The sequence below is a fragment of the Dendrobium catenatum genome, unplaced genomic scaffold, assembly GCF_001605985.2.
Source record: "Dendrobium catenatum unplaced genomic scaffold, ASM160598v2 fragScaff_scaffold_841, whole genome shotgun sequence".
In the NCBI taxonomy this organism is placed as follows: domain Eukaryota; kingdom Viridiplantae; phylum Streptophyta; class Magnoliopsida; order Asparagales; family Orchidaceae; genus Dendrobium; species Dendrobium catenatum.
The window spans coordinates 154,031-169,218 of record NW_021319303.1 but is presented as its reverse complement, the minus strand read 5'-3'; the positions used below and the strand labels follow the sequence as shown (position 1 = coordinate 169,218).

At 37.1% G+C, this 15,188-nt stretch overlaps 1 protein-coding gene across 1 annotated transcript; it reads left to right on the top strand.

Annotated features, from left to right (window-relative positions):
• Positions 1–11,818: 11,818 nt before the first annotated feature.
• Positions 11,819–13,912, top strand: LOC110111355 (benzoate--CoA ligase, peroxisomal). Its single transcript, XM_020843180.2, has one exon. The coding sequence runs from the start codon at positions 11,889–11,891 to the stop codon at positions 13,614–13,616; it is 1,728 nt and encodes a 575-aa protein (XP_020698839.2). The 5' UTR covers positions 11,819–11,888; the 3' UTR covers positions 13,617–13,912.
• The last annotated feature ends 1,276 nt before the right edge of the window (positions 13,913–15,188 follow it).

The following is a 15,188-nucleotide window of genomic DNA, read 5'->3' as shown; positions in this document are numbered from 1 at the left end:
GTTCAAGCTCTAGGTCCCTCCATTATATAGAGAGTGAGGGCATATTTATAGATTTTTGATAATATAACTTATAAATATAAAAGAAATCTAGAACACTCCATCATATAGCATGTATTAATTCTCTTGATCATAGATTATTCATTCAACATTTAAGGGCATTAATGATGTCAAAATTAAGAAAGTTTGGGCTCATTGGATTCATCTCATTGATATGCTAGATTTGGTTATAAGCATGTTAACTTTGGAGATCATTTTGTATTCAAATTATTGTTCTAAAAATTTTAAATATGCTACAAGTGCTTGATCTCAACTTATTCGAGCTCGATTGGATTACTTTTACTGTCAATGGGTTCGTCTGATCGAGACGTTTAATTTGACTATAAATTTGCTGAATGCGAGTTTGAATGATCTTGAATTTAATTTAAAAAAAATCAAAATATGCAACATCGAGATTTGTGCCTAATATAGGCTATTTTTTATGTTATATAAATCATTAATCTTAATGTTTGCAATATCAAGATTTATTTTCTTAGTAAATTTATTGCAAGGTTAATTATGTGCTTGACTTTTGAGCTGAATTTGATTGATCACAACCAATTAATCCCCATAAGTACCAATTAAACATCACTCAAACAAATTTAAATGTTTTTTGAAGAAAAAAAATATCTTAACGTTAATTAATTAATCTTAAGATTCAACATAATTTTGTCATGAAAAATAATAAGAAAAAAAAATTCATTGAGAGTGAATTATAAGAGAATTAAATTTTATTATTTTATGTTGGTGAAGTATTGACTATGAATTGGCAATATTTTTTATGGTGTTATCTTTCATAGAGTTATTGTATTGTTTATATATTTTTTATAAATATTTTATTCTCAAATCATTAAATAAATAGGATTTCAGTGGCATGTTGAGTCGCTCAATTTTATTTTAAAATTTAGGCTTCATTTGAAATGGCTTTAGCTTTCTTATATTATAACTTTTTATTAGTTGTTGTGGTATTATAACTTTTCTCTTATTTTGAAAAAAAGTCAAATAATAGCTTTCTTATAGCAACCCTATATTGCTAGCTAGTTTGATTATAATAAGCTAATTCTCATCACAAAAAATAAATAAAAATAAAAATAAAAAAAGTTAATACTCATCACAAAATTTTTAAAAATATTATAAGAATGGTACAGTCAAATATAATTGTGATTAGTATTTGTATGACCATTATTTGATCTTTATCATTAATATCTTAAGCCACTATTATCTCATTTGCTTTGTTCCTTGACCCTCTCAATATTAAGGATACAAAAGAATCCTCTTGACATCCATTTCTAATATTATTTTAAGCATTTATTTTTTTCAAATTATAATTATTATTGTTTTATATATGCATAAAAAAGTAAATTATATTTTTGTTCTTTGAGTAATACTTCTTCATACTTACGGTAAATATATTATAAACATTGGTCTTGTGGTAATCCTAATTATGATCCTTTGAACTCTGTTTTGCAATTATGGTTTTTCGACCATCATTTGACTATGACCCTTTGACCGCTGTCGCTCAACTAGTATGAGCCTCCGAAATTGATTGCCCAATTATAGTCCTTCATCGAAGATCTAAGCATTAGAGGACATTAGTCAGGCGGCAGAGCTGAGAGGACTGTAGTCGGGTGGCAAAGACCGGAGGACTATTGTCGGGTGATAAAGGCCGAAGGACCATAATCGGGTAAAAGTGCTGAATAACCATAGTTAGGTGACAGCGGTCATAAGGATTGTAGTTGTATGATGGTGATTAAAAAGATCATAGTCGAGTGATGGAGGTTGACTGGCTATAGTTAGGTGACGGTGGTCGGTGAAATGTAGTCAAGCGATGGAGGATGGAAGATCATAGTAGGGTGATGGAGATTAAATGATTATAGTCGAGCTGTAGAGTTTGGAGGACCATAGTTCAGCCATGATGGTCGAAGGAATCAAGTATGGTGACAAATTTCAGAGGACCTTAATTGTGAGACGGCATCAATGGCCCGTGGTTGGATGACTTTTGGTGTCGTTCAGTTAGTCTAATTGAGATATTCAGTTTAACCATACGTTTGCTGACATCAGAGTTTAAATGATCCTAAATTTAATTTTGAAAGTTTCCAATAAAAAAATGCATCAAGATTTGTGCCTAATATAGGTGATTTTTTATAATGTCTCGACCATTAATCCGAATGTTTAGAATATCAAGGTTTATTTACTCAAGTTAAATTTTTTGCAAGGTTAATTATGTGCTTTCCTTTTAAGCTGAATTTGATTGATCACAACTAATTAATCCCCATCGGTACCCATTAAGCATCACTCAAACAAATTTAAACGCTTTTTTAAAAAATATCTTAACGTTAATTAACCCTAAGATTGGACATTTTTTTAAACTATAATTTCCGTTAAAAAATAATAAGAAAATAAAAGAAGCTTCGAGATCGATGTGTTGAGATTTCTACAATAAAAATATCATTTCCCTTAAAAATAAGAAAATGCGTTGAAATTTCATTAAGTGATACAGAAATATAATAAAACTAAATTTTATTATGTAAAGTTGGTGAAATATTGACTATGAATAGGCAATGTTTTTTATGCTGTGATCTCTCTGAAAAAAAAAATGTAGCTCTCATGTAATTGCAATTTCTCCCTCCATAGAGTTTTTCTATTGTTTTTATTTTCTTATAAATATTTTGGTCTTAAGTCATTAAATAACAAGGGGAAGAGGCATTACCTGGTTATAAGTTGGTGTGGCTGGAACCTGATGGACTTTTTGATGGGTTATATTTTCAGATGGTATCTCCTCTATGTTACTGAGTTATTATCCTGTCGGTTTTCCTATGCTTCTAATATTTCTGTTTTGAGATTTCATTGCAGGGGTTCTTTTCTTTAATTGTCCGGTACATCAACGACTGCAAGGTACTCGTTTTTTTTGGTTTTTTATTTGCTTTTCTACTTTCATTATCAATTTTGCAGGAAGACTGTGCTGAACGAGATACATCTGATCTTCCAATTTTGGGTGTTGTATCTTCATAGCCCGTGTTCTTATTTATGTTATTTTTGTAATCTTAGGATAAGGAACCACCGGCTCTTAGATTTTTCTTCTTTTTTCATTGTAGCTCTTGAGAGCATTAGCGAGCTAGAGGATCCTTTTAAGGATTTTTGTAACCGTTTTACCGATATCAACGCGTAGGCCCCTCCATGGGTTTTAACTTAAAAAAATAAAGTCATTAAATAACAAGGATTTAAGAGGTAGTTTGTGTTGTTCGATTTGAAAACTTAGGGTCGATTTGGGATAGTTTCAGTTCCTCGTAAAATTTATTGTAAGATTATTGTGGAGAAAATAGAATTTTTATTAGTCATTATAATATTATAAACTTTTTTATTATTTTGAAAATGGTACACAAACTAAATTCATTCCCTTTTTTTATATAATCTTATAATAAAGAGTTTTTCATATTACATTTTTTAAAGTCAAACACCAATCTCTCAAACTCTAAGCTTGTACTCTTTTTTGGGCTATAAAAATATTAATTGTTTAGTTTTCCTTGGTGGGGGATGTGAAAAAATATCCTTGAGAAGGTCATGGATGTTCTTTATTATTAAGGTGGCATTATAAATATTTTTCTCCTTTGAAAAAAAAAAGAAAATAACTTTTTATATCTACCATATACTATTATGATTGCTTAATTATAATAATTTAATTCCTATCTCAAAATTTTTCATAAATTATAAGATAATAATTGTAGCCAAATATATTGTAGTTGTCATGTAGAAAATAAAGCTATGAGAAGATTATCCTGAATAGATCGATCCCAAGTGAGATAGGCCCAAATTAGTGGGGGCACATATTCCAAATATCCGCTCTAAATTCGTACATTATGACATTATGACTATTATTTTGATCTCTATCATTAATATTTTAAGCAACTATTTTCTATTTTATTTTGCTCTTTCACCCGTCTCAATATTGTGGATACAAAAGAATCATATTTGCCTTAGTTTCTATTTTTTAAAGCATTTGTTTATTTTAACTTAATTATCATAGTTTAATATTGAAAAAAATATATGCACAAAAAAGTATATTATATTTGCATTTTCTTTGAGTAGTATTTCTACATACTGAAAGCAAATATATTTCTAATTATATTTGCATATTTTAAATTAAACAAAAATCTCTCAAACTCTAAGGTCTCACAATTTTAGGCCATAAAAAAATAATGCTCGAGTTTCTCTCAGGAGGGTCTGTGAAAAACATATTCTTGAGAAGGCCAAAGAGGCTGCATTTATATGAACCATTTATGTTTAAGGTGTTGCTGAGATGGATAAAGATAAATGATCTATAATCATCTAGATCTATTAGTTGTTGACAATATTGCAATGAGTTTATAAGTGATCCAATGCTAGGTTGAGAACATTTAACATTTAGATGATTAATATATGATTTGATTTTATATGGAGATAAAGAGTCATCGTAGAGAGACGTTGCAATGATATATGAAATAGAAAGTTGTCACATGGAATTCACTTCTTTGAGTGACTTAGTTGGGATTGATGGCTAAAAAGACATAAGGACAAAAACATAAAATCTTCAAGAATCCAAAGAGCAAAATTATGGTCAATATATATAAAGGAGATTTTATGTTGGAGGTTGATCCTATTTGTGTCTCTTGGATGATCTAATTGGCTTGAAGCGAGTAGAGTTGGTTATCTAATAAGTCTTATCATTATGATCAAATTATTAGAGGTTTGAATTGGTTGATAACCTTTAGAGATGGGTTGATCTACATTAGTGATTGGTCAACTCTTCTTGGGCCACCCACTTAATAATGCTAGCTAGTGTGGGCAAGGTAGCATAATTAGAATTCAAATTCCTTTTGACACGTTGATGAACTCAATAGAGCAACGTGAAATTAGGTGTTACAATCACCAAATGACCGACTATATATAACATATATTTGACTACTCTCAAGGTGGTTTGACTCATATGTAAACTGTTTTATAGTATCAACCTTGTTTTAGCTTTTTTTAAATGGTATTTTCACAGGTATTGATTGAATCATAGGAGATCAAATATTTCTTCCTGGGAACAAGCGATACCCTATCAAACTCACCAATAAGTGCCAATTGCCCCTGGAATATCATTAGTGTTGTATGGGTGCTAGTCGATAACCAACATTTTTGTCTTTCCTATGTAGCCTTTCATGTGGCCATTGAATCTTTATAAATATAGGGTAATAAGGAACATTAAAAGAATTTGAATCATGAATTTTCTAAGAGTTATAAACCACTCTAGAGTTGTTAAGTTCTACTTTTAATTGAGGTAGTTTAAGGCTATGTTAGCCTATTCTTCTCTAGCTACTTTCCTTTTCATTCTTTTTTCACCTCTTTCCACCAACATGTTCTTCATAGCTTAACAAGATAATCCTCTAGTAGGGTCCAATATCATCTATCGAACAAATTTGGATTCAATAGTAGGGATGCATAATTCTAGCCTAAGGTTATGACAATTCTAATTCAAAATCTCTATTGATTGTGTTCTCCCTAAAAAATTATCAGGATAATTCTATCTCTAAGGAGTGCATTCTCATTAGTAATATCTATGTCATTTAGTCTTATTAATACTAATCAGAAGTCTACTAAAAAGAAATAGACATGATGGGGACATCAAAAACTAAAGTGTAGGCAATAATTTCAATAATTAATAAACCTTGATGCTCTCTCCAACATCTCAATAATCATTACTAGATGTTTCTTGGCAATATAATATTGTAATGGTTCATTATAAGGACCCATAATTAGTGCCAGCTTGGCAATGGTTAGCTCAAAGGTTATAATCTCCTAGGTATCTTGCAAGAAGTGAGTGTGGGTCTTCGAAAGGATTCTGCTCATATGGTTCGAATGCAAAGAGTACGATCACACTATCCCGTAGGACAAAGTGGTCGTAGGGCTTTACAATCGACACAAGCAGGCCAATGAAAGAGCAGATGGAGTTATATATACGATTAGCCATGGAGGGTAGCGACTTTCACCTACACACCTCGATGGATAATAATATATATAACCCTAAATTCACGAGATTTCCCCTATTCGATACATCAGCTCGAATAGGGTTTATTTGATTGTGGGGATCGGTTTCCTACGGGCGCAAGCCCCCGTAGCTAATTACATCCTAAGCCTTGACTTAGGAAAACTCTCGATTAAGGATGTTAGATTATCTTCTCCAAATGGGTTTAGTGCAAAGGGGTTTCTAAGCTTTCCTAATCAAAGGGAAAGAAGGTCCCAACTTGGTTCAATCAATCACACGTGGTTCAGTCAATCATCCGGTCGGTTTGAAGAAGTGGAAACTGGAGAAAAGAAAGAAGGACAACACACTCAGACATGCATGAGAGAAAGAGGGAGGTGGCGTCATCTGCGTGACACGGATGGGTAGAATTTATAGCTTCCGAAAGAATGGAGAGCTTACCCACCAATAAGGCATATAATGGTACACCTGTACCACTCACCTTTAGACCCTAAATCTATAAAAGATGTAGTATCGTACATACAATACTAACATCTACGACCTAACAAGTGCAATCATAAACTTATTCCTAGCCTGAAAAAAGAAGCCAGCTAAAATCCTAAGCACAACCAATCGTCCTGCATGTATGCAAGATAGGAAAGCTCTATTCTAAAGAATCAAGGATTAGTAGTTCAGAAGACTTAAATCAATGACTCTATAATATACAAAAGAATAGATCTAGCATTGTATGATGCATGAAAGAGACGCATAACTAAGAAATGTCCTTATGTCCACTAATGCAATGCATGCATGTAAGTAAAGTGCATTGTGGAGAAAAGTGTGTAAGAGCATATGCATGACATTCAGAGTACATAAAAAAATAAATAGACACACTAAGGGTATCTTTCAGGCAAGATACCCGCACAGAAAACCATCCTAGCGGTGCCCACTTCGTGTGGGAAAACAGCGATGCCCAATGGCACAATAGGTGGCCTACTCTATAGGCCTAAATGACCCTAATGATCTCTAAGGCTCACAGAAGGTGGGGGGTATCAAACCCAAAACCGAAAAAAGGCCAAAATCCTAGTGGTGCCCACTTCGTGTGGGAAAACAACAATGCCCAATGGTACAACTGGGTGGCCTAGCTACTCTACAGGCCTAAATGACCCTAATGGTCTCTAGGGCTCACAGAAGGGGCAAGCTTTGACCTATAGGGCCAAAGCTTCGTTAGTGAACTACCCTAAGACCAGCTACCTAAACATGCTAGAATACCTATTAACAAGTCATGTGTGATGTGTAGCAATTTCGATATCTATAATTAAGAGCTTACTTTACAAGTTACATAAATTATACCTGATTGTGGCGCTGCCACTTACAAGCTTATGAGCAAATGATCCCAAATTGTGGCGCGGACACTTAAAAGCTTCAAGCGAGCAAGTCATCCAAATGTACCTCGCAAGACTGCTCGTGAGAGGAGAAAGGGAGAGAGATCCGTGAGTGCAGGGTTCGGTCCTGGAGATGGATCAGACAAAGAGAGGTCGTCGGGAGCAGGGAAGTCGACGATCCAAGCGTCTTCGGACGGGAGCAAGGTGTTCGCCTTGACTGGAGTTCGCGAACGCAATAGGGGCTTCGGCCCGTCTCCATCTCCTAGCGCCGGTTCGTGACAGAGAAAATGAAGAGGGAGAAGAGGGAGGATTCGGGTCCCTAGCTCAGTCCGAACAGAGGAGACAGAAGGAGCAAGTGTTTCGGGTTCGGTCTCCACGCGAGAGAGAGGCTTCGACATCTCTCGTTTATGCGAACCAGAAACGAGAGAGAGAGAGGGGAAGTCGATCTCCTGCCATGAGGCCGATGGCTAGGGCTCCGCAAACCAGTGAGACGAGAGAGGGAGAAGGGAAAAAAAGAGAGAGCCATAGCGAGCGAATTAATTGGGTCTCACGCGACCGACTACTGAGGCAACGGTCGACTTCTAATTTTGGGGAAATCGGAGCCGTCGATGCGATTACCAGATTTAGGAAATGATTCAAATTAAGCCAAAAGTAGATTGGAATTTATTTAGGATTAATTTGGGCTGATTTGAGTTAGGTTTAGATGTGGATTTGACTCAAATTAGGTCGATTTAAAATCAAGCTGGGTTCGATCGATTTCGTCAAATCAAATTAAACTCAAATTGAAATTGATTTGAAACAAATCGAGCTCGTCGTGGTCAAAATGAACGACTCGGGCTTGAACGAAAAGGGTCGAGTCAAATTAAGCTCAATTTGGATCGATTCGAGTTCGAATAGGGCTTGACGAGGTCTAATCGCATCGATCGAATTCACTCGAGGGCACTTGAGCGAAAAATGAGGTCAACAGTGAGCAATATAATACCTAAATAATTTCCTTTTCTCTTATTGGAAGTTGAGTAGTATTTGGATAAACTTCAAGGGGGCAAAACTATATATTTGATAACAAACTATTAGGATAGATAACATTGTAGGGCCGACTATAATGGGCGACATTAAGGTGAGAAGATATATTGATGAATAGAGAAGGATGTCTAGTACTCTTGAAAGATACATGAACTACATCATAAAAAAGAATATCTATAATGGCTAGAAAGTGATCTTACTTTCATTACCGACTAGAGGTGTAACGAGGAGGCCGGTTAGAGGTGGTAGGTGACTACTAAAGGTCAAATGTTAATATATCAAGTTGTTCACATGCTCAAAATATCTTAATAAGAGAGAAAATAATATGAATGGTCAAAAGTGCTCTAGTAATTGTGACAAGAAGCATAATTTGATTGGTTCACTAAAGGAAATATAAGATGATTGATCATTGGATTCGATTTACTTCTTAATGAATAGAGATCTTGATTTCTAAGAGTTAAACATATTGAAGAGATGGAGGAAGATTTGATCACTATGATAAATGTCATGAGTTTGATGTTATTAAATGCTAGTTAGGCGACAAACATTGAATGACGAGATAATTGATAGATTATTTGATCATTTATGAAGGCAATGATTCATGGAAAAGAATTTTAAAATGATTCATGGACTATTGTAGACATGGTAGAGATTTTTTAAGATGATTCATGGACTATCCATACTAAAAATGTACAAGTGGCATAAATGCACTTATTGAGTGGCTTGATTGAGAATCAACGTTTGTAAGGACATAATGATAAAAATACATATTCTTTTGGGATTTAAAGATCAAAGTTGTACTTAGGGTAGACAAGAATGTTGGGTAGACATGTTGGGGGGTTGATCTTATTGGTGGTGCCGATGAACCTAAAGTGAGTGGAGTTGGGTGGCATAACTCTGGCTATTTGGTAAGTTTTCTCTAAATGATTGACTTGTCAACATGATTTGAATTATTTAGTATCCATCATGATTGTATTGAGTTTTGGAGTTTCTTCCTGACAATCATTGAAGTTCTTCCCGGCTGTCGCTATAGTTTTTCTTGACCATCGTCGGAGCTCTCTTGCTATCGACCATTGCTAGAGTTCTTCCCGATCGTCATTGGAGTTCTTCCCAACACCGCTGGAGTTCTTCCCAACCGTCGCTCGAGTTCTTCCCAACTGCCATCGGAGTTCTCCCCAACTGCTGCTAGAGTTCTTCTCGACCAACGTCGTACTTCTGCCCATTCATCGACCGTCGTTGGACTTCCGCCCATTCATCTCTGCCCAACCTCTGACCAACGCCGAACTTTCGTCCGTTCTCCAATTTTTTTTCCAGAACTCTTCCTGGATGCTATCAATTTTGTATCTCCTCCCAAACACAGTCACCAGCCAACTACAGTCTCTATGATCACCGTCATCCGACTACAATTCTTTCGATCTCTATTGTCCAGCGTTTACAGTAGTTTCTCTGACCATCAATGCTAGACTACAGTCTCTACGACCACCATCGCCTAATGTTTACGATCTCTCCAATCATCAGTGCTAGACTACGGTCTCTACGACCACTATCGCCCGACTACAGTTCTTCTGACATCCATTGCCCACCGTTTATGATCTCTCCAATCATCAATGATGGATTACTATCCTTCTGACTTCCGACGCTCACCGACTACGATTCTTCCTGCCATAATTGCTTGCCGATTACCGTTCCTTTAACTAACATCATCCTCCAACTATGATTCAGTCGACCAAATGAATAGACCAACACTTATTCTTCCAATTCCTACCATGTAATGCATTCTACATGATGTATATTGGTCAAATTCTACCCTAAACATCATAATATAAACCAACACAATTACAAATCTACCAATACAACTACAAAATTACTCTGTATCCGTGATTTTAATAATAAGAATTAATACTTCATGAATGGCATGCATAATAAATAACTAAACAAAGCTGAGACGCCATTAACGTACGGCCGGCAACGCGGTTTTTACGTCCTGCACAGAGCTAAATTTTTAAAATATTGCTCCGCAATTTCCAGTGCTACCGCGAATTCTTCTAAGTTTCTCCGGCAGTGAAAAGTCACTGCCTGCAATTTGCATATCGTTCGCAAGTGCTGTTACGAGTTACAAGTTACAGGTTCCATTCCCTCGTTTACTTGCAAGCAAGAACCTGCTGTGAAACACATGAGAAATCTCATGGGCATTTCTTCGTCTCCCGTACAGGTCGTTGGTCTTTCACTTTATTATTTATTTATTCATTATTATTTCCTTTTAGAGTCTTCCCCTTCCCCATCGCTTTGAATGGCTCTCCCCATCGCGGGCCTTCAACAGAAATTAGGAGAGATTATTTAGTGCGGAGTCTGAATCGTAGAACTATTCTGTGAGTGTGCATAGTAAAAATATAGTTACTGCACACACTATGCTTTTACTATGCACACTCACAGAATTTGGATGAAGTTCCAGTCCAGACTTTGCACGTAATAATATATCCCTCTATAAATTAGAGGGGTAAATGAGTTAGGCCGAGCTCAAGTCACCCATAACTTGAGCATGATTAATTAATTGAATTTTGAACATTGAGTTCGAGCTTAATTCTATGAATTTGACTCACTAACAAGTCAGTTTGTTTGTAATAAAAGATAGAAAATGATTATGATTCAAGTAAGTAAAATTATGAAAAGTATAATAAATTAGAAGATAAATATTAAAAAAAATTGAAATGAATTTGTTTGCTAGTTAATAAGTTGTGTAAAAGTTGGCTCATATTTAGCTCATTAGCTTAGTGAGTTGTGCTTACAAGTCATTTATCGACAGGGGCGGATCCAACTTTTTATTTTAGGGCGGGCAAAATTAATACATTTGTCTAACTATGTCGGCATGTCTATTGTCGTGTGCGTGATGAGGCAGAACAAAGGCATCAAGGACTCAAGCTGGAGTTGGGCAAATGCTTTAGATTAGGGCAAAAACAAAATTTAGAGGGAGTAGAAGATCGAAACAACCCCTCTTATTCATTTTAAAGTTTGAGGGCGGACAATTACCCACCCTGGAGGCAACATGGATCCGCCCATAATTATCAAGTGGAAATTGAGCTGACTCACCAGCAAGCTGGACTCACAGCTAGTTATAGCCAAAACAGACACAATCAAAATAATAAAGCCATTAGTTTTAACGATTTTTATTTTTTATTTTTTATTTTTTATGCATTAATTTGATGTTTATGTATTTTCCTTTTCATGTGTGAACTGGCCGGTAAAGGTCAAAGCTCAAAGGTCTTCGTTCAAACTCAACAAATTACCCTTCAATTTACATCAAATTACACACCTTCTTTCCCCAAATGCCATCACATGTGATTTACGCTGGATCGACCGTTATATATACCCTTTCTCCTTCCGTTCACCCCATCGCTCTCTCCCCAAGCCTTAAACCCCTTCCCCTTCCAAATCACTCGATTTTCTCTCCATCTCTGTCCCTTATAATGAATAAGCTACCAAAGAATCCAGCAAACTACACCCCCCTCAGTCCAATAAACTTCTTGGAGCGAGCTTCAGTCGTCTACTCCGACCGCACTTCAGTCATCTACAACAGCACTCGCTTCACATGGCGACAGACTTACCTTCGCTGCCACCACCTCGCCGTGGCACTCCGTTCGCGCTTACAAATCTCCAAAAACGACGTGATCTCCGTTCTCGCCCCCAACATCCCCTCCATGTACGAGCTCCACTTTGCGGTTCCTATGGCCGGAGCCGTACTGAACACCATCAACACCCGCCTCGACTCCGGCAGCATTTCCACCATCCTCCGCCACTCCCAAGCCAAAGTCCTCTTCTTCGACTACCAATTCGCTTCACTCGTCCACGATTCCATTTCCCTTCTCATGGAACGCAACTCAGCTTCCCCGCTCTTCCTCGTTCTTATCGACGAGCTAGAATCACCGAAATCGAGCCATCTCGGCTTATTGGAGTACGAAGAGCTAATTTCCTCCGCAGATCTTGGAAGCTCAGAGCTTCCTCCGTTGGCTGACGAATGCGACCCCATTGCGCTGAATTACACATCGGGGACCACATCGGCTCCAAAAGGTGTGGTTTACAGTCACCGAGGAGCTTATTTAAGCACGCTTAGTTTGCTGCTTCAATGGGGGGTGGGCAACGAGGCGGTCTACCTTTGGTCCCTTCCCATGTTCCATTGCAACGGCTGGACCTTCACTTGGGGCATGGCCGCGCGCGGCGGAACCAACGTCTGTATACGCAGCAGCTCTAAATCCGACATATATAAAGCAATTGCGGATCACGGAGTGACCCACATGTGCTGCGCGCCGGTCATCTTCAACCTTCTGGTCGACGCCACGAAATCAAAGGTCGAGGTTTTAACCGGTGGGGCTCCGCCGCCGGCCGCGATGCTGGAGAGAGTGGAGAAATTGGGGTTCCACGTGACGCACGCGTATGGTATGACGGAGGCGACGGGACCAGCGCTGGTTTGTGAGTGGAGAGAAGAATGGAACCGGTTGTCGAGTGCGGAACAGGCGAGGCTCAAGGCGAGGCAGGGGGTTTCCGTGCTGAGCCTCAGCGAAGTGGATGTGAAGAACGTGGGGACGATGGCGAGCGTGCCGAGGGACGGGAAGGCTGTGGGGGAAATCGTGATAAGAGGAAGCAGCGTCATGAAAGGGTATTTCAACAACGAGGAAGCGAATTCCGAAGCTTTTAAGGAAGGTTGGTTTTTGACTGGGGATGTCGGAGTTGTGCATCCGGATGGGTATGTGGAGATCAAAGACAGGTCTAAAGACGTCATTATTTCCGGCGGAGAGAACATCAGCAGCGTGGAGGTGGAAGCGGTGCTTTACAGACATGAAAGAGTGCTGGAAGCTGCTGTAGTGGTGATGCCTCATCCGCATTGGGGAGAAACTCCTTGCGCCTTCATTACACTGAAAGAAGAGAGAGCGAAGCCGACAGAGGAGGAGATCATCGCGTACTGCCGGCGGAACATGGCGGGCTTTATGGTGCCGAAGAAGGTTGTGTTCCTGGAGGAGATGCCGAAGACGGCTATGGGGAAAATACAGAAGAATAAGCTTAGAGAGATGGCGCGGGAGTTTGGGATTGACGTTAAGAGCGAGAGGAAACCTAAGCGTGAAGAGGAGATGAAGAAGAAGTCGTCGAAGAATTCTGCTCGGAATAACGACTACGTAGTGAATGCAAGATCCCGGCTTTGAATGCCTAGAGTTGTAGCTTGGGAGAAGCTTTTGAGTTGAAAACTGTTCGTTCTGAATGTGTACGTTAATATTATTTAATATTATTGTAATAATATATAGTAAAATTATGATATTGGAGGGAAAGCGTTTGGAGCTGTTAGACTAAGGTGAAGGTGGGGTTGGGTTGGGGGAGAGATTATTACGTCTCGAGTTTGGATCGAAGTTATGTTAAATTTTTGTGAGTCTGTATAGTAAAAGCACAGTGATGAACATTAACTGTGCTTTTATCATATATTAGTAATTCTGGTTTTAGCGCAGTTGTTGTTTGGTGAACAGTAAGTGCCCAGTAATGTATCCGAACAAGTGAATTGTTTTGTAAAGTTAGTTGTGAAAGTATTATAGGGTAAGTAATTTCTTATCAAATATTAGTAATTTTGATTATAAAGCATAAATTTTTATTATTGAAATTTTTAGAAAAGAGTACTCAAATAGTATCATGATTACGATATATACTATCATATATGAAGTGACGAGAAAGCTTTCTGAAACAAACTCTAGGATCCTGTTTGAGATGACTATAGTTTTTTGTAGAGGAGGTTATAAAGCTATTGTAAAGATTAGTTTTTTTAAAAGCTGATGTAGAAAGCAACTTTTTAACATAAAACTTCTCTAAAAACTATGAGAAGCTGTGGTCAAATAAAAACTAGAATTATAATATAAAAAATAAAATAGCAAGAAAGTTGTCTCAAATGAAGACTATGGCTTCGTTTGTGACGGCTTTCTTGCCGCATCTTAAAGAGTTTTCTAGTACAAAATTTTTAATTTTTGTACTAAAAAACAGCTTTAAAAAGTAATAAGAAAGTCATCCCAAACGAAGCCTATATTTACCCAAACCTATCGTCCTAGTGCTCTTACAAACAAAACAAATATCAGCATATTTATATTTTTGTGCGTAATATAGCTGATTAAATATATTATGGCATACCATAAAAATAATTGAATTTGATTTTTGCATGGGGTGAGTGTGAAGGATTGCACGCAGTTGAAATACATGATTTAGGTTTTAAATATTTTTAATATAGATGGAATGGGTTGCTTTTCATATTGGTATATGTCTCCAACAATTGCCTCCATTAGATATGAATTTTGATGCATATATGAATTAGAACATTCTAAAATTAAATTGGGACTTATCAAACTCCGATTTTAGCAAATTTATAGTCAAATTAAATGTCTCATTGAGACGTACCAAGGAACACCACAATTGGTCTAATCCTAGCCTAAATAGGCTAAAATCAATTGTTTGAAGCATATTTTGAAGCTTCATATATAACATTAATTGGGTGACTAAATGTTATCTAAATATATAATATTGCTTATAGACGAAGCGAGCAGATTGACGAGATGAATCGAGTGGATCGACGAGATGAATCAAATGAGCCCAAGAAAGCTCAATTCCCACATTATTATGGCACTCAAATACATAACGAACTCTTTATGATCAAGGGAAACAATATGGGTTGTCGGATGGACGACTCCGAATTTACTCTAGATCTTCTCTATATTTACGGGACTACCATTGATAAACCCTCG